This window comes from Ooceraea biroi, chromosome 1, assembly GCF_003672135.1.
Source record: "Ooceraea biroi isolate clonal line C1 chromosome 1, Obir_v5.4, whole genome shotgun sequence".
NCBI classification, from domain to species: Eukaryota; Metazoa; Arthropoda; class Insecta; order Hymenoptera; family Formicidae; genus Ooceraea; species Ooceraea biroi.
In genome coordinates this window covers 20,362,181-20,382,879 of record NC_039506.1, presented here as the reverse complement: position 1 = coordinate 20,382,879, position 20,699 = coordinate 20,362,181, and the positions used below count along the sequence as shown (strand labels likewise).

Here is a 20,699-nt window from a genome sequence, read left to right as displayed (position 1 = left end):
TTTATTAATAAAAATGAAATATTATAAAAAAGATTTCTAAAATGGTGGTAAAATAGGAGCGTTTGCTTTTCATTAAGATTTTATCGGAAACCGTCATCACTTCGTTCAATTCAAATACCCGTCTTTAATAAGTAGCACGTTTCGATTGAGCTTGCTATTAATATATTATTATATTTCACGTCGCTCTCGGTCGTTTCGCCTGACGATGTGAATGTCGCTTAAAGGGCCGCACGTGCTCGCGAGCTAGAGAGGCTCGGGGGAGGCGTGAGATACATCCCCGGCTGCCTTTTATTGCCGCAGCGAACACAGGGTGGTTTATCTGTAGCGGCGGTGCCGCGCCGATGCGCCGCGCGCGGACGCGTGGACCGCGTCCGGCCATCCCCGGGTAATAAAATCGCGACAAACTGATTTCAATCAAAGCCGGAGCGAGAGAAAGAGAGTACCTAGCCGGCTTTAAAACCCTTTAAAACCCTCTCGAGCGCATCGAGCATTTTCAATCCTTTGCGTGCCCGGCAGATAAAATTTGCGCGGGGAGGGCGGCATGTGCGTCGCGGTACCGGTCATTTCCGCACGCGGTCGTGTCGCTCGCGTATTGACGGACACGCAGGGTGGCAACGGATGCGACGTAAGCCACCCCCTCGTCGGTTTATCGCAGCCGCGTTTGTCGCCGCGATCCGTTTTTGCACGTCGATCCGCCGACTGTTTTTACATATTTCGGGAGTTGATTCCCTCAAAGATTTGATTGCTCTCGCGAATACTGACGAATATTAATTCGCAACCCCGCTCGTTAATTATCGTCCGTCGCGTTAGTTTAGCGTGCCGTGTTTTATCCAGCTTGTCGGCTCGCACTTGCCTGTCGGCGCTGAACCGAGCGAAATTTGCTGGAGATTCCTCGAAAACGCGACGCGGTAAAGCGCGCGCAAATTGCGCGGCAACATTTACGCTATCACAATCGTCCGCTTTTTCCCGGGTTATGCGGCGGAAGCCGCTGTGTTTGACGTGATAATCAAGGAACAACGAGGTCGAGGGTCGTTTCGCAGCTGCCTCGTTGCCGCTCGCGCACGGTCGTGTCAGCGGCGGCGGTAACAGCGGTAACCGGTTACGTCCGATTGCTCTAATTGCTCGGAAAGTTCGCCTGGCCGGCGACGAGAAGCGTATCGTGATTTATCGGAGTCTCGCGGGAGGAAAAGAAGTCGGAGCGAAAACGATCTTAATCGCTCGGCGCGCTGCAAACCGTAGCGTGCGCTCGCCCGCAACGTGATATAATAACCACAAGTGCCTTTCCCATTAGCGGTTCGAGTTCCGCATTTAAATGGTTGCCGCCGCTTCATATCCCGATCTAGTTCAAGCCGACTGACTTAAGAAAGGCCCTATTAGTCTCTGCCTTGCAGCCACCTGCCGCCAGTATCCGTCCCTTCGCGGCTCTGTTCGTTCGCACGCTCGCACGAGGATCATCGCGCGCGAGTTAAGCGAGTTACGCCGGTAATTCAACGCGAGAAAATTGAATGCGTCCCTCGGCTCGTGCGCGCGAGGGAGTTAATCGACGTCTTGCGAAGTGCGCTTTGTCGTAATTCGACGACGGTCGCGTCGGCGCGAATTATTTGGAACGGGAAATTATGTCGGCGGTGATGGTACATACGACGATGTTTAATGCATGCGCGCCGCCGCGTTTCCGCTGAATTTCACCTCGCTCGCGGATGATCGACGATCAAAGAATGCAAGCGTAACGTTACGGCGACGCGCTTCGCGGAGCTCGCTGTGCGCCCTGCGAGAGCGCCGAGCACTCCCGCGCAAAACTCGAGAGCCTTTACCACCCTCGCGCCACGCCACTTCGCGAAATATGCACTTCTTTTCCGTCGTTTGTACCCTCTCAACCGTTACACGTTTATATTCTCGTCACCGCTGCGATATCCATCGACAATCGACCTCCTCTTTGTTCGTCGCGCACGTTTCGACTTACTCGCTTTTCAATTGCAAGTTCTGTCAACTCGATGACACGTTTCGCGCACGAAGCGGAATTTTCGGGGTTCGCGATGCGCATCTTGCCATCCTACGAAGTAACGTAATGCTCTTGGCGTTATTTGTGGCCATATCTCCCGCGATCGCTCATTCCCGGGCCCCGAGGCACCCTCGATTTTGTTAGTCGCGCGACGGAGATTACATTTAATTAAAACGCATGGCGGAGCGGCCGCTTGTTTTCGAGAGGTCGCATCGGGATTAATAAGTCATGCACGCTCATGCACGCGTATACATTACGCCGCGACCAGGTTATTTCACGTAAGCTACATTACGGAGCCTTCCTCCCCGATGGCGAGAGCATATATAGCCGCGATTATCGTTCGTTAGGGTGTCACGCTGTTCGCGGCCCGAAAAAGAGAAAAAAATTCGACACAATAGCCACGGCGCCGTTATAAATTACTGTCCGCGCGGCCTCCACGCGCCGCGCAACCCCCCGACCGTGTTCACGCGTGTACACGCGCGCTATCGAGATCGCTCTTATCAGGCCGGAATGAAATTCACCTATTAACCCTCTCGCGAATTTCACGTAAAAGGCCATTCGTCTCGCCGGCCGCACAGATGTTTCGGTACCAAGAGTTATCTTCGAATCGCTGTCAAAACGTGTCGGCGTTTTTCATCGCGGGAAAACGCCTGCAAAAACTGTCCCTTTTACCCGTTTGCGATATAGTTTTTCTTTCTTGTTTTTTTAGAGGTGGCTTCTTTTTTTCGAAAAACCCATCCGTTTCGACCGTAACCTTCGCGGAGCAACGAATGCCCACGTTTAATTACAATCGCACCGCCCGCCGCGTGTTTTTACAGAGATGACCGCGCGCGCACTCGCGAGGATTAATAAATTACAGGGCGCGCGTCGACGTCGGGGTGATGCGCCCGGCATTTTCAACGTACAATGTCCCGCAAACTGCGCGATCGGAAATAAAACGCCACCGTCGCCGTCGCTTACCCTACGCATTGGCCGGATATTTCTATGGGGTGTACGCCGGATTTTATGGCCCGTGCATCGTGAATCACTGATTCCCAGCCGAATGTCCGGAGGCATCCCGCTCGCCTCGCCGGGGAGAAACGAGCGAGCCGTTAACCCGATAGTGCCTTTAAATGCCGTCGTCACGTACGCCGAGTTCAAAGCTGCTAACGAATTCTCGACTGAAATTCCACGTTGCACGTGAACGGAAATGTGCGCGGCAGCTGCGGCAGGAAGCGATCGTGCATTCTTTCGGATCGCGAATGGATCGGCTTCCGCGACCCGTCACCGTAACGGAAGTAACGGCTATACGTTGGCTAGTTGCTCGCTGCGCCCTTATTGATCGCAGGGGCCGAAAGTTTCGTTAAGTGCATTCAATCGTCCAATTAATCGACGGGACAATCGTAATGTAATAATCGCCCGGAGCGATTTGCTTAATCGCGGCATCGAGAGGAGTGGCTAGGCACAGCACGCATAATACGTACGTACGCACGTTTCTGCATACGATTTCGTACGGTTCCGCGGAAAGCGACTGGGAGAGGGACGCCACGTCTGAAACAGCCGGAGATTAATAGCCGGCAGAATGCACGGGGGGGTGTGTTACCGCACTTTGTGCGTCCTCCGAGCGAACTCCTATTACATCCCAGTCTACTTGCCGCTTTCACGTAGATAACGCAGGTGAACGGGAGAGTGAGCCGGGGGTGGTAATGAGAGAATTAAGATCGACGAAGCTTTCGAAGCCTGCAAATTTCATTCCCACGAGCTGGCCAACAATCCGGGGATAGGTGGTTCGAGCGCCGCGTTGAATTAAACGCGCGCGCAGCTCCGAGCGGGAAAAAAATACTCGATGTCTATCGGTGGTTCAATATCGGCCCGTCGCGCGGGTAAATCTATTACGCGATGCATCTAGCGCGGGCACGCGGAAGCGAGTTGGCGAACTGGGCCATCAGATAACAGGAAGATCGTCGGGGGGCTTAAGCGCGCCACGAGGAAACCTTGATACCCCCGTTATCGTCCTGCTCCGAGTTACTTTATACCGGGTCGACCGAGACGAAACGTACTTGGCCGCACGTTACGTTCACCTTACGGGTTGCTTTATCGAAATCTGGACACAACGCGTTTCTTCGCGAGATTCCGTTTGCCCTCGATTTATTCATCCGTTTTTCCGTTTCTCGCCGCACGCCGCACAGCGTCGTGTCGGATGGAAGGATCATCGTTCCCCATCTCAAGCGGAACCGCGGGATCTCCCGGTATATTTCATTGCATTCCATCGTAGTTAAAGGGTCGGTCTTGCGGATCGCGCGTAAAACACGCGCGCGACGTAACGACGTTAGCGAAATTATCGTCGGTTTCGCGGTCGCGCCTCCGCGCGGGACCAATTTCGCGTGACGCTAATTGTCGACAGTCGGGACAGACACGCGGACCGCGCGTTATCCCTCCACCCTCTAGCCACCGCCACCCCCGGTTGCCGTATATTTAGTTGCCCCGGCGAATCAATGAGACAAATTTCGAGGGTAAATACAGAGCGCACGTCGGCCGCGCGCGCGGTGCGCGTCGCATTAAATCAAAATACATTATTCAAAGCGTATTATTCGCGCTCTAACTGCGAACGTGATAAAACGCGAATTCGCTTGTTGATAAAACAACGTCACGCGCTCGCCGCGCGGAACCGTCGCCGCGGAACGATTCCGCGACGCGTTCTGTTTTCCTTCGCTCGTTATTTGCACGGTTTGCGTAATCGGTCAGCGTTGTTAATAACCGTCACCGTCGATTTTCGCACAGAATCGACGTACGCGTGCGATTATTACAGCCGTAACGATTGCAGCGGTGTGTAACGTATTCCGCGGAATTTACACGGACACGTAAATGTTTCGTATCATTGGAAAAGCGGAATTAGCGTCGTCGCACAGAGTTCCCGAACTCCGCCGGCGAATGTGATTTAACTTTCGAAAAGGACCATATTAAGCCACGCGACAATGGCTGGAGTGTTCTATGCGACGAACGATGGACGTTACGTAAGCTCACGTTTCAGCAACAGCTTACGCTTCTGACACGTTTTTGAACGATCGCCAATCGATTTCAAAAATAATCCTATAAAAGGATGACAACTGACAGAACGTAGTTATCTACAAATACGTAGCTGCAAGATTATTGAATTTATTCATAACGTAAGTTTCTTTTTTTCTGCGTGTCCTACTATCTCTACTATCCCTAGAGAGAAAAATCTTCCTCGGCGTTCTTAGTTCTAATGTACAAGTTGGATAGATACGCGTAAAACGGCCAGTAAACTTTTAGCACACGGTGACTGCGAACGGAACGACTGAAATCCGAGCGACGTACGGTCGAAATTCCATCATAACTGTCGTAAGGGACGCGCGGCGACCGATTCTTTCCGTATTACAAGCGGCACTTCCGGAAGTCCGTTCCTCCAACTTTCCCACGAGATCTCCCAGGACGATTTCGTCGAGCGATAAAGTCCGCGGCGCCGTAAAAGCTTATTCCGGTTCATCAGGGGGCGCGAAGATACCTCGCCAACTTCCTAAGGAATTCGTCTCAGAAGAGGACCTCCCGAACTTGAATTTCTCATCATCGTGCACGCGCTACCAAGGCTGTGTTCGGGGAACTCACTATCAGCGCTAAAACTCTATAGTCATGTTACGTATACTATAGATTTTCAGCGCTACATAGCGCTAATAGCGTCTCCCCGAACGCACCCCAAAACTCGCTCGAAAGGGCGGGAAAGGGCGCAAGTGCGGCTGCTCAAAGTACAACACGGCAAAGGGCGATTTAAAGAGCGATCGCAGGAACCGGGAAGGATATTGCCGCAATGAAATTTCCGATGTTTCGCACGTAACTGCACGCGTGCTTTATAGAAAAAGCTTTCTATTTTACTGGCTGTACTGTGTGCCATCCTATGCCTCCCCTTGCCGTTCCCTCCTTCACGAGGGACTCGCACAGCTTTATTGCACATTCCGGTACTTTCCTCCTCGGTTCACGCCGCATCCATCGAGAAGGGGGTAGATGATTCGCGCGTCCACCGACGCTCGGGGGGGTTGCGGACAGGGTACGCCGAGATAGGTTTAGTTGGGTGTTCGCCGTTCACGGCACTTGTCCAAGTTTTCAAGGATACCGAACATTCGGTAATTGCGAAAGTTTTACACACCCTGAATTCCGCCCTATTCGACTTTGCACCTCCTGGCCCTTGCCCCCGGCTGCCCTTGCCGTCACCAGCCTAATTTACTCATGCTTTGAACAGCCTCATAGAACAAACTTGGAGAGTTGAATCGCGCAGATTCCGACACATAGTCGATATTATTTTACTATGCTACGATGACGTCATGGATTGGCGACAAAATCATGCTCTCGATATTCATCCCCATTTACATTTTTCCCTTGTTTCATCGTTGCTTCTTCATGCAGACGGGAATTTTTCAATCTTTGTGACGCCGATCAAGCCGTCGAAGTTGATTTCTTGAAACATTCGTATCGTTCCCTCTTATTTTATGACTTACTATTTACGCAGGAGATAAAGCAAGCGGTAAACTTACATCGCCTTCGTGAATGATGGATTTCTATACGGGGGGTGTGAGGAGTACGTATTACACAAGCTGTGGATTCTTACGACCCATAAAATCGTGCATCTAATGTTGCGAGAAACATAATGGACATTTCATACTCGTGCCCCTTTCTGTAATAGGAAATGAATAATTCTCAGCTTTTCCATGAGCAATCTCTTCGTTTCTCGAATTTCCTAAATGTTTGATTCCGCTGTCACCGTCGCTCGCGAGTATTCTCTTTCTGCTTTTCGCCATGTCTACGGTGGTCCTGGTTCATTAAGGTTTCCGGTCGCTATTTTTTTTTCTTCGATTGATCGTTCCAGTAGCTCTTCTTTTTCCACTGACGTCCAACCGACAGGCGGGAACGTCACGGATCACCAAGTTATGGAAGTATCTTCCGAGGCTTTCGAGGATCGCAACGTTACCGCCGTGTCACGCTAGTAATGACGGGCGAATCGGACTTTTTGCCATTCCCGACGGAAATCCGACGTGGAAATGTTTCGTTCGTTTTCTCTCGTTCGGCAAACGTGGGAACGCCAAGAACGATGGCGGTCCAGGGACGAGGAAGAGCGAAAAAGGAGATCGACCGCTTCTAGGACACATGAGTGAAGGATAGAAATGCGGTGACTGCGTTGACCGACAAATCGGGTATCAGCCACGGTCGAAAGTCCTCCTGACAGCGGGATGAGGCGAAAAAAAACGCGAGAGGAATGATTAAAGGCGAGTCAACGATCGAGCGTCTCGTCGCTGCAGCGCGGCGGACTTCCGGTGACACGCGAATCCTCGACGAATTTGAAAGCGATATTTCTTTGTTTCTGACAGTTTTATGTTTCCCGTAGAATTCAGCCGGTTTAACGTTTCGTTGCGCCGGTACTCTTAGTCGCTTCTACCGAAGATAAATTATTAGCTGCGGACTCTCCGGGAAGTTGCTGTTGGAACGAAGCCGATGAAAAAAAAGGAGTGGAAGAAAGAATGAAAAGGGTTGCGGGGAAGGGGCGGGTAGCCCCCAAGAAGTTATAAATACGAAGTCGTAGAAAATTGAAAAAGTTTCTCTTAACGCGCGGTGCATCGATGGTCCTGCGTCGTTGATATGTCGCCGACCAATCGTTAATGGTGATAACTGGTCGGTGCTTTATCGACGAGAAGAAAAATTCCCATGGGTTTTATCGCGGTGTCTCAGCTCCCATTATTTCCACATTTGTTCGGCTGACCGCTGACATATTCGCACGTTTGAGGTTACCTAATTTGTGCGCCCCACAGTACACCCTCGTCCGTCATGATATTTATCGCACCCGAAAAGGTGGTGCAGGTATGGAAAATATCTCGACACATACCTGCATTTTATGGAGATAGATTTATACATTTCAGGCAGCATTTCATGGAAGCTGGACGCGCGGCGCGTTTCGGACAACGTTCTCCATTAATCTCGATGAAAATCACGCTTTTCGGAAAACACGCGAAAAATGCGCGACGACGAGAGCGAGCCGCTTAAAATTGCGATCGTGCATAATCGATGAGAACAATCGGACGAGGCGACAGACACGGCTGCATCCCGGGTGCCGGATGCGCATCGAATTACGTTGTTCCGTGTACGTCCTCATTTCGCCGATTGATTTACCGTCGCGTTACTTTAAGCGGCGCTTTAAAATATCACACATCGATCCCCCGTACTTTCGCGCCGCTCAATTGTAGTCGCTCGCTTACTCGCGTAAATAATGTAAAACAGACGAAATGCTCCGACCGGAAATATAATCGACGTATCCTGTAAATTGTTTTTGCAAGCCGCGTCCTCCATCCTGTCGAATTCTACACGAAACGTTAAGGCCGGTCATCGTAAAATCCCAGAATCGAAAGCAGCATCCGTTGTCAAGCGGAGAGACGTTCACCGTTCGCGCCCGCACGATGATTCTCACCTCGCGGATCATTATAGTTCGCGCTCATGGGATCTCATTAATTCGGCCGACGATAAATCGATGACCGAATTTCGTTTCGGCCGGGCCGGTCCGGCCATGCCGATCCGCTGACGTCCGATTCGTTGTAAGCTCATTAACGTACGAGCTTCCTGAGTCCGGTAATTGATTTACGGCTATGTACGCGCGAATCCCGCGGATTCCGTCCGAATTATTATCTGGTGCAGAGTACGCCGCAGCAGCTATTATACCTCGGCCCATGGTCGCGTCCGAAATTTCGGAACGAACTTGGCCGACGGTAATTCGACAAGTTCGCTGTAAAGCTAGTCCTTAATCCGGTTAGTTCGGAGGTACCTCTGTCGTCGGCCGAGAGACGATCCCCTTTCAGGAAGAGACAGAGAGTTCTAGTCCTGGTCCCTTCCAACATCAGCCTTTATTCTGCCGTCGTTATACCCCGGAACGTTGGCTCATAACCGACAAATCTTCTGGACTTGGTAAGCTACCGATTGGAGATTGCGCCAGTCGCCAGGCCAGAACAGCTCGCGCAGCACCGGCCAAGTCAATCACCAGAGAAATCGTGAATTTACTACGGTGAATTCGGCGTATCCCTGTTTGGTCAGCTCTCAGGAACCGGAAGCACCGAGACGCCGTTTGCGCGCGCGTAAGCTACTTCGCAAAGCCTTCCCTCTCCGGCCACTCGCTTGCCTGGCCGCCAAAAGCTGTCCGTACTAGCGATCGGTACTTCACGTCCGATCCGTTTACCGATGCGATTATATTGATCGAGCGTGCTCTCGCCAGCTCCGCTCGTACAGCAAGCGCCCATGCAGGCGGATGCGAGCGCGGAAGCTGAGCCGCGCGGATCCGCGCTCGCATCGAAACGAAAATGTGATTCGCGTAATTTACAACGGCCGCTCGTACTTTCGTATTCTCGTGAAGTGGAACGGCGTGTCTCTCTTTCTCCTTTTTGATTTCGGAGCTAATCTCGCGTAACTCCTTTCCAATGTCCTTTTCCTCCCTTCGAGCCGAGAGAAGCTCGTAATTAAAGTCGTACCCAGTCGTTCGCGTGTGCTTCCTCGCCAACTGGACACGAACACGCTCCGCGAGAATTTCAGCTGACGTGGAAAAGGTATCTCCCTCCCCTTCTCTTGTTACATCTACCCCCGAGATGTGAGATTCTTTCCGGATTCTTTCATTCACCGTTCTTTTATAAGTCGCATCCCTTCCACAACGTGGACTTTTCTCTCTCAGTCTATCGATGAGTTTGGCGCTACATGTATTTTTATAATTGATGTATTTATATAATAGATGATGTATTAATTTTCTAATATAATTGTGTAAGGTACGCGTGGAGAAATCCGCGAGCTAATTTATTCGTATGATATCACGTAAATCTTTACGCACACAAAGTTACGACTTTCATTTACTGATAAAACGAGACTAGGGGAAAAATTTCCATTAGAAACACGTGACAAGGTCAGAAGTTTCCGCAGTATTCCTCTCCCGAGAGCGTGTAATTACTAAGCCCACGGCGCGATAACTCGAAACGTTAGGTAATATTTCCGCGTGCTGTGCGCGAGCTCTCTCTTGTCACTCTGCCGGGTGGCATCCAAAGGGCGAGGGATAGGGCAGAGAGCCCGAAACTCTCTCTTCGCCCAGAATCATTCCAAGTTTCCTCGTGTACCGCATGAAGGGTGTCGGGTGGCGAGCAAGATCCCGATTACGTTCTACTCTGCCCGGCGGAGATTCCTCCGACATTTGTAGCCCCGGGAACGTCTACGCCCTTCTCTCGTAAGCTCGTAACTCGCTCCGCGTCGAAGCGCATCGTCATGGATAGAATGGAAGTGTTCTCCAATCAGTGTCGGCGAATTTTCGCCCGCGTTTTGGCGGAATCCTCGTCGATGCGTTTTCGCTCGCGCGAGATTGAGGACGCTGTCTTTTCGCGCAGAACAACGATCGGACACCGGTCACTCGGAATTTGGCAGCTCGCTACGCACGTGGCCACACGTGCACACGATACTATGCTCGATTTCCTTCACAGCCACTATATATGCCACTACGTGTTCTATAGTCCTCGGCTCGAGTGCATTAATTAAATACATTCCTCTCCCGTGGCGTCTCGCACTCTCCGACTGTCCACCGACCAAGGACACCGAATGTGCGAACACCTTCGATTGTCCGCTAAATCCCTATTGTAACCGGCGAAATTGTCCGTTTCTCCGCACGAGATCTCTCGTGCGAATCGATCGCACGTGCAAATGGGAGAGACGCTTCGGCAAAGCTAAATATCGTGTGAATTCAGTAGTAACATCAACGGGTCTTCGGTTTCTCACGGTTTCCGCGTTCTCGTTGAGGTGGTTGATTCTCAAGTGACGCCCATCGTTCGCGATCCGCTCGAACGCAAGGTCCGATACGTGAACCTACCACCTTCGTGCCGGGTGTTTGCGTGTTTCGCATTACGTACGAATTATAGGCATTATTTCTCGCGTCGGTTCTCGCGTCCAAGATTTCCCGGCGATCGATATGAGCGTGGTGTACGTGTGCAGCGGCCAGCACGTGATTCCACCGTAGAAACATTCCGCTCTTTCCTGAACCCGCGATACTAATCTCGCGCCGGCTGCCAAAATACTTCACGAGATGAAGATAACGGAATCGATCGCCCGAGATGAGGTGAGACGAGAAAACGAACTGCGCAACGCGACGATAATAACGAGACGCGCGGGCGCCGATGAATACTTTAAGCGAAAATTTAAATAAGAACATCCGCCGGCGGGCGATCCGACCGACGATTTTCCCTGGCCGAATTGTTCTCGTTGGAACTGCTGTATACGAGAATAAGATAGTATCCCGAGTAGTTCGCCGCCCGCTATTGGCTGATCTTTATATCCCCGGTAGATGGAGAAAGAGACGGAAAAAGAACGAGCAATTGCTCGATATACTACGGTGTTTAATAAATGAAAGCGCACGCAAACAGCAAGGCGAATGCTGCTGGTGTTACGGAGGCCCTCGCCTTTATCTTTATTTCAGACAAAACGTCGCTCGGCTCCTGCCTCTCCTCGCGTTCGCCCGAGGATCGGGCTCAGGTCGGCGAAGCTAGTCGCGTACCGTATTCCGGCTGCCGTTACGTTACGGGACACCGACACCTTTTCACGGTCGTCGGCGGACCTTGCTCTCGTGGGGCGTCTCCGTCTCGACGCCGCCGACGTCGTCGGTTAGGTGCATTATTAAATACGGTCGGACGGGGCAAGCGTTAACCGGGTATAACGAAGCAGGCAGGCAGGCAGGCACGTGAAGGCGAGTAAGCGAGCAGAGGCGCTGAATATTCAGGCGCAATGAGCGTCTGAACACTATATTTCAGTGCCGTCTACAGACGTTTGTTCCGCGACTATAAGTTTCCAGTTAGAAACTTCTGCCGCCCCCCGGCAGAGCATAAAACCAATTTATACTTCAACGCGAAGTCCGCGAAGAAATGGTTTAAAGCGCGCCCGCCACCCTCTCCGCGAAATCTCGTCGCCCGCGTGAGCGAGCGGTCATATCGATTCCTTCAACGGCGATACGGCCATAAGCATATTGCGTAACCCGTGCACGTCTGTTTTCTCGCGTTTCCGCTTGTGTCTAGAACGTGTAAGAGCCTGCGACGCGAGAGAACGTAGGCCGCAACCTACGTTTAAATAAAACAGCAGCTTTCCAGCGAGAAGTATTGGAACGAATGAGAAGTGATGAGAAATATGGGACATTCGAGAGTAAATTTGAAATCGCGAAGAATGGAGACCATGAATGTGAACGAAACAATTAACGTGAATCATCGCTGGCTGTTTTTTCGTCAGCGACAGCAAAGATTCGTTAGTAAACGCGGAGTGGAGAATCGATCCGTGTTCCTGCGCGACTTCCCGCGACTCTGATCATTATCCCGACACGTAAGTGGCGTTTTTCGTTCTGTGGAGGCGGTAATTAAAAATTCTTGTCTGCTTCGAGAGCGGATTCATACGGAAGTTGCCGACACTCGCTTGCGGATCGTGCCGCCCGGCGCCATCGAACTAAACGATCATTAATTGCGAGCACCCGGGTACATTATGCGAATTACTTGAACGACAGCCGTGTCGCCAATATTAAGTTCCCCGCTGGAAGAATGCGTCGTCTCGCCCGCTCAATTATAACTTCCCGCGGAGTCTGCTTATTAGCGACGTGAAAAATCCTGATCTGTCTCCGCACTGCGCGTTGACGTTTCTGTCGCTCGGCAATCTCGGCGTGATTTAATTCCTCGATCTTAATATTAATGAGCGCAGATGAGGGACCGACGTGTCTGCATTAGCTTCACGAAGTCTCATTGGCGTGCGCTGTAATTTTTTTTAATTGTGACAGGTAATCTGGTATCTTGTTAATGAGTGAATAAAATCGCGTAATTTTCTTCTTCGTAATTTCATGATCGAAATTTTCTCGCAGGCAGCGCGCACGCGTAAATCTACTCGCGCTCTGTCGAGTTAAATGAGCTTCGCACCAACCGTTCCGTTTTCGATAATGACTTCGGGATGCTATTAAAATCATAGTATGACTGTGTCTTGATACGACGTAATTTCGATTTGATATATGTTCCGAACTGTCCCGGCGATGCAGCCAAATTCAATCATACAATGCAGTATCACTTCGGTCGCTACGGGCTCGTTATCGTATCATCATCGTCGGTAACGAGCTCGTATCGTCATTACGTTCACTGATTCGCGAGCCGTGGTCCGTTGCATTGTTAGAGATTCGAGGTTGCTGCAAAGGGAAACACAGGTAATAAATAATTGCTCAATGCCATGTCTTTGTTATTCCCGTGGTAAGATCCAGCTCTCGACTGTATTACGCATGATGTGATTATGCATGATGTAATGTCCGCACAATACGCCTCTAAAAGCATCATTAATGATTGCAGACTTGAATCAAAATCAATTAAAAACAAAATTTGAAATAAAATTATAATTGTCGCACATACACAGCAACCACAGAACATAACGATTATTGATTTTCCCTCCGGCAAAATCAATAACTCATCTTTTTCGTAATTTTCTGTTGAAAAATATATTATATGATTTTTAACAATATAATTTTTCTATTTTATTTTATTTCTAATATAAATAGTTAGAAATAATTATTAAACAAAACGCAAAAATAACATTTTTACAATTTATATGATTACAGCTGTCAATTTTGACATAGAGAAATCATGGTCAATTTTGATATGTAGAAATCATCGTTATATTTCAAACGATGATCTCTCCCGGTGAACCCGATTTGACCACTTGGCCTTACCAGCTTTATTCACGAGATGATATTTCGGCAGATAAATCATAAGTAAACAACACTACCGTGACGTCAGTGGTGAGGTCCAAGGTTGAGCAGATGCCGGTGAACGGGAAAGAAGAAGAAAGAGATGGCGCATGAGGGAGAGATGCAGGCAGGAGGGAAACCCCCGGGGGTGGCTCGTGCGCGGGCGCGGCTTTGCGGGTCAGAGTGCGTCGGGTATATAACCGGGCGGATGCCGTCGTCCCTTAGTCTCGCGCTTATCGTCGTTGCGACGACCCGCTCGAGCTCGACGTCGACGTCGAACGCCGTGATCCGTGACGTTCCGATGATGCTGTGCGGTGCATACCGATCTGCACGCCGTGTAGATCGGCAGGGTGGCCGATAATATAAATGACAGATCGCGGGGAGGAGGTGGCCGCGTTTGTCCCACGTCCGAGGAACGTGTCGCCATCACCCTCGACGGTATAGTGCAGAGAGATTACGTTTTTATGGGTACAACTGCATTCAAGCGTTTTCGATGCGATTCTTCGTGTCGGTAAATTAAACAAATAATTAAAGAAATATAACGAAAAATAGAAAAAAGAAAGAGAGATCGATAGTAATACAGACGGTATACAAATCTTGTATACTTAACAAAGTTTCTCCGTAACGTTTTACGAAACGATTCATTGAATGATCGAACGGCTCTTAATTAGAGCCTGCTCGTAGCTCTTTTTTAACGCACAAGTTAAACAAGTTTCTCCCCTTTATCCTTCGAGAAGTCGTCCCGATATGAACGTTGTGGAACGTTCGTTGCCTACTACTCGAGCGTCGAGAACGCCCGACTTTTCACTCGAGTGTCATCTTGCCGGTGGCAAGTAGCGAGAACCAGCGAGATCGCTGGGGGAGAATCGCGGAGAAGTTCGATTCCGAGGATCCGGCTCGGTAGGATCGAGAAAGAGGGAAAAAATTATTGCGATACTCGTCCAGAGATTGGATTTCAACAGCGCAAGGGACGAAGCTCGGACGAGGAACAAGAACAGTAGGAGGAAGAGGAAGAACCACGGCCAAGCGGTGGTGGCGCCGGGTGAAGAGGTAGAAAAGGGATTGGAGTGCGCGGGGGGCGAAGGCGCTGTCGCGGAGGATTTCAAGTCGGTGCCCCCGGCGAGATACGGTCCCGCTAGTATAGATCTATATGCACAGTGAAATTGTGGCGACGGAGGAGCCCCGGCGACGAGTATCTAGGTCACACAGCCGTCCTCTCGACAGTGTCGCAGCCTGTTCTCCATAATTCCGCGAGAATCCCTTGATGCAGCAGAAAAAAGCTGGAGACCGATCGGCGACCAAAGGACTTTCTCGCTCTTCAGGCGTTCTCAAGTAGCTCGCCAATCTAGGACGATCGGAGTAACCGCGAGGTCGTTTCATCCCCTTGTGGTTCTCTCCCGAGTAATTGCGACACGTCGCTATATCGCGCGGTATGTGCTCGTATCATACGTAACGTTTTGTGGTAGCGTAACGGCACAAACGACACCCCAGGTATCGGATAAGGGCGCGAGTAAATCGCGCGGGATCGGTGGTTGCGTTTCGCGTGATCGGAGCTACGGAAGAATGCCTGCGAGCGGATGGATGTAACGGTGCGCGCGTACACATCGGACACGCGCGAACTATCGGACGCACGAGCCACCCGGGAACGAAGCCGCAAACGGCTGCACCCAACTGTTTGGCGTTAGTGTCATTTATGTCCGGGGGCGACGAGCGGGCCGGAAGAAGCATACCGCGGTTTATTCCGCCGGGAGGAACCGTAATGATCCGCGCGGGTCAGTGATTTGCGGTGCGGCGGGGAGGCGCGCGGGTTGCCGTGGCGCGATAGATCGAATCGCGGTAACGAGCTGTTACGTCGTTACGCGGTTACGTAAAAAGAATCCCACCCAGCGTTCCCACGGGGACAATTCCCGAGGAAAGTCCACGCGAGGGCCGTTATCCGAGTCGCGCACGCCGAGCGAGCACCCGTTGCTACCCTTCAACGTGGAACACGCCCGACCGACCGATCGACTGGCCAGCTCCGACCCGGTAAATAATGAATCCCTGCAGTCATTTATCAAGCTTGCGAGACGAGCGAACGCTCGGCGTATCGTCGTCGAGCTAAATGGCAGAGAGCAACGCGAGGCACCGGCTAGCACCGCGACGCGCCGCGTCGCTTCACCGCGAGCGTTATGCGGAGATCGTCGCATCCCGTTGACGTGATTCAGGAACTCACGTACTGGAAGCTGACGGCACGACGGCGTCTACGATCTGTCCTGCTCTTCCCGGGACCGTCGATGTAATATCAAGTATCACGCGGAGTGTCAGGGTTCGCGATCAAAGTGGCGTTTAGCGGCGCTTGAACGATCCGACGCAGCGAAATTCCACACGGCGCGTCTTTCGACACCGGCTCTTCCTCGAGCGAAGTATTCGCTCTGGAAATGCGCGAGTCAGCCGATTCCGATCACGACCAGCGCGCTCGCACCGAGTGGTGCGTTGAACCGTACGGAAGATAACGGTGCCCGAAGGAACCAGGCTCGCGAGGCTTCATGACAGTGATCGTGACACGGACTCGCGAGAAACGAACGAACGTGAGAGCTTACGTCGCGCGTGACAGCGAGCGGTGCCCGGCGACATGAGGCGACGCAACAACGTAACCACCACCTGCTTCTGCCAGACGTCGTCGTCATCATCGTCGTCGTCGTCGTTGTCATCGTCGTCATCGTCGTCGTCGATGAAGAGAGGCGGACGCGGCGGATGCAACGGCACCGAGGCAAACGAGCCACCCGGATGGTGCATCTACGCGGCGGTCGCGTTCGTCGCGGTCGGCTGCTATTTGAACGCGCTCGACTGCGACTTCGTGCACGACGACATCCCGGCAGTGGTGAGGAACAGGGACGTGATCGGCGAGGCGTCCTGGAGTAGCGTGCTCAATGACGATTTCTGGGGCACGCCGATGGAGAGCATCAATAGTCACAAGAGTTATCGACCGTTCACTACCCTGACGTTTCGGTAAGTCGATCATCCCTCAATCGCGATCTTCATCGAGCTATTCGCGCGCCGTCTCATCGCAGCGGCGGCAGATGATTAAAGCGACCAGAATGACGAATGCGTGGCACGATGGAAAATCGCATTACCGTCACGCGAAACTATCTGCGCGACGGCAGAGCAAATTAGAAAATCGCGGAAATCGTGCCGTTGTATTTTTCAGGGATGCCGCTTTCGGCGATCTCATTTAATCGTCCTTTCCCATTTTCCTTGCCGTAAACGCGCTCGTCCGAGCGCCCGTGTGCCCCTCAGGACAATCTATTAAACAGAAAAGTGAATACGATTCGGTGCACGGTCGTATCCGCACGGGATAAAATAAGACGGCAAGAACCTGTCTCGAGAAACGTGTCCGGTCGCCTGACGTTCCGAACACATGGCACGACCACGTAGCTCGCAGCGCCGGGGGAGACCGTTCTTATCGGGATGTCGAGGTGTGCATGTATATATGTACGCGTACATATATGCACGTACGTGCGCACATCACGTACGTAACAAGTCTATCTATGTAGGTGCACGTAATACGTACACATACACGTAACCGATGCAGTCGGAGATGCACCTTATGGTTGCGCACGAGGACAGATCGGCAAGAACCGTTCCTTGATCACGCGGACGCGGTCGAACACACGGTAGAAACCGCGTGAGGGGTGTACGAAACTTGCACGAACCCTCCCTCGTCCCCGCACCATCCCTTGCTGTCCAGCCGGGTCGACCTTTCCGTTTCATCCGTCCCCCGCTATCCTCGCGCCACTCTGCTCGTCCTGCCGGCGATTTGATGCATGGATACCAGTTTGCCACTCCACGTGCAATACTGCATATTGGCTGGTATTGGACGATCCATCACGCGGCAAGACACCGGCACATCGCTCATCCACCCTTAACGCTCCAGATGCTGCTGCCAACTTCGACGAGGTGTGCGGCCGCGGAACACGATGCGCGCGGACGGGGTGAAACGCTCCGGAAAAGGGGTGTCGGACGAGAGGCGCACATAACAGCAGCGCGTTTCACGCGTTATCGAAAGTGGAACGCATCCATAATCCGAGGCCGCGAACTGCGTTCGTCCCGAGACGAGACGGGGCTTTTAACGATCGTCGGATCACCATTGACGCGCGCTGGGGCTCCCTTTTCACCCTTTTCACATGTCTTTCATTGTTACCTGTTATCCCGCTCGATCGGAAGCGCGATTTGCAGAAGCGAGGATACATCACTTACGCGCGGTTGAAAAGGCGAGCGAAGATTCGTGTCGCCCTTACGGCGTTTAAGTCGATATTCGATCGTCGACTGTGTACCGGACGATCGATGAGATGCGTTTCCAATCATTTAACGCAAGGCCCTTTTATATACGAGCAACTGAAAATGCTCACCTTAATTAATAATAATCTATATTTGGTGTTTCATCGTGCTCGCAACGGCATCGCGGGCAATCGCACAAAGGAGACCGGTGCATGGCCGGATTTCCTTTGTCCGTCGATAACTCGCGTCGATAATCCTTTCTACGTGGTGCAATCGTGCTCCGCAGCTGCCGATACACGGACGAAGTGCCTCGGACAATATTCTGCGCCCGGTCTGTGTGCCACGTATGTTTCATTCTCTGTGCCGGCGCGTCTCTTTTCACTGACCTGGTCTCTTTATTGCCGCGAGACGACGGTGCACACGGTATGCCGCTTTGAGGACCCGGAGTTTCCGAGGATGAAAACGTGCTGGCGACCCCAAAAGTCCAGAGTGCATTCGTGCCAGTTGACCCGACGCCTTCCGCGCGCCGAGAGAGCTCAGACCGCTCTAAAGTTTCCGGGAGATTCGCGGGCGTTTCTCCTCTTTTCGAAAAGATTCGCATTCTATCGTGCTCGCGCGTATATATATATATATATATATATACACGCTTTTATATATATCTTATCGCTGATATCATCGAGACGGCGAGTACGTACTGTACGGGGTTTCACCCTCGACGAATCAATGACGGACGTGGAGAATCTCGTGCTCGAGACGTACGTGGCGTATCTTTTCGTCGGATCGTCGAGCCGACAATCGTTCGCGCTCTGTATTTAATTCTCGATTTGGTCGTTTTGCCACAACGACGACGACGACAACTTTCGACACGATAGGTGCTAATTGAGATGATATCAGTCGTACACGCGGCGCACCTATCGCGCGGAAGGCCAGTTTTGGAGAACAGTTACCCACGGTTATTTGCAGCCTGGAAAGTGAAGGAGGATAGAGATGCGGAACTGGGGACCGGGGCTAGAATCTCATAGGGCATGTATTTGATAGGAAAAATGGAATTTCATGCGAGTTGTACGTATTTCAACTACTTCGTTTCGCCCGGAAATAATTTACGGGTGCGGTCGAGCGTGAGTCTTTACTCCGGCCTCGAATGAATAACGCGGAGAGAGAGCTCCGCGGAGAGAGCGCGCCGAGCGATTCGTTTCCGCGTTTGCGAGAGGTCGAGCTCTTCACGGATTGGTGACCATGTTAGATTATTACGCCCGCAAATAGAAATGAACTCGAGCAAAGCCGAAAGGAGTGCGGAATTAGTCCGAAAGGGCTGTATGGAATCAAACGACGCTTTATCAGCGTATACTGGGAGAGTACAGGTGTCTAATGACACACAGCGAGTTTTACTGATCGACATTGCCGTCACGATAGACCGCTCCGATGCGTGACCCGACATCTGCGAGGCGCGATGGTGGTGTTTTGCGGAATTCGTGGGGAGGCGCGTGAGCACTAACTATCGTCCTCGATTAAACTCGGGGAAGTTGTGATAATTCGAGGTGAAATCGTTCGATACGTCTTCCAGCGAGCTGAGGGAAGTCCAGGACGATTATTGAAACACCGCAAAACACCAAATTTACCCTGGCAATTAACGTGGAGTAACGCGATCACGTGATACCACATTGCTTTACGTCGATTTAATTAAGAGAAATTTTTCTTGCGCCCCCAGCATGGCGGAATATTTTCGCGGCTCCATTAAATCCGTTCTTCTTCTCTCTAATGGTTTTACCAACGCGGTGTACTTGGATAATACACGTTATACACAGCCACGCTCCCGTTCGCCGAACCTTTTATGCCCGTACAATGACGATCGATATAATCGCATCCGCCCGGCGAGTTGTAACTTATACTATTTCCCCGGGAGGCTCCTCTTTGTCTCATGAACTGGCCAATAGAGGTACTCCGTTAAAGAACAACGTTCGCCGCTATTCACCGTAAATCATTAAAAAATATTGTTCCCGATCGCTACACAGCAGCGCATTAATGCGAACCCAAATATTTTATCTCGAAATTACCGAGATACCGTCGCGTCGCGTCGATTTATTCGCGAAACGTCATGCACGACTCTTACTGACAACGAGGAGTGAAAGAGATTGTCCGTTTCCGCCGCAGTTTCTCTTTACGCTTAAATATTCATTCACAGGCGCGTTAAGTGGCGGCAATTGGAAGGCTATCTCGCAAACGAGATCCCGACGGTGGTTCATTTAAGATTCGCTCATAAATGGGGTGCCTTTCGCGTGCGGTTGTTGGTGTTTTACTCGGCGGCGATCGTCAGTTAAATCACGATCAGCGACTAAGTCCGGCTAGGCGTTAACCGGTGATTTATGAGTCAGCCGACAGTGGCGATGGGCCGTGCTTTGCGGCCGTTCTGCCGAGGGAATAATTATTATTAAATTACTTGACCAGCGCACACACACAAGTGTACACGCGCGCGCGCGCCCGCTCGCACGCGGCCACCCGCGTGGCGGAATCTCGTTCCGCCGCGCTACTGACGCGCATGAATGATCGCGTTTGCAAGCTCTAATTTAGACGTGCGATACAGCTTTGTGCCGCGCCACGTACGCTTCGCATTCGATTACGCCACGATCCACCGACCGTGATATTTCATTCAGCCTTGTAACTAAACCTCATCATTGAGCCGAGCACCGGGAT

The 20,699-nt window shown here is 51.5% G+C and overlaps 1 protein-coding gene across 1 annotated transcript in view; it reads left to right on the top strand.

Moving 5' to 3' along the window:
• Window positions 1-13,724: 13,724 nt before the first annotated feature.
• The window catches only part of LOC105277952 (transmembrane and TPR repeat-containing protein 1), a 133,582-nt gene continuing 126,607 nt past the window's right edge, over window positions 13,725-20,699 (top strand). The window contains exon 1 of the mRNA XM_011336706.3: window positions 13,725-16,739. Within this exon, the coding sequence (XP_011335008.1) occupies window positions 16,363-16,739 (377 nt within the window). The 5' untranslated portion in view covers window positions 13,725-16,362. The remainder of the gene's footprint in view (window positions 16,740-20,699) is intronic.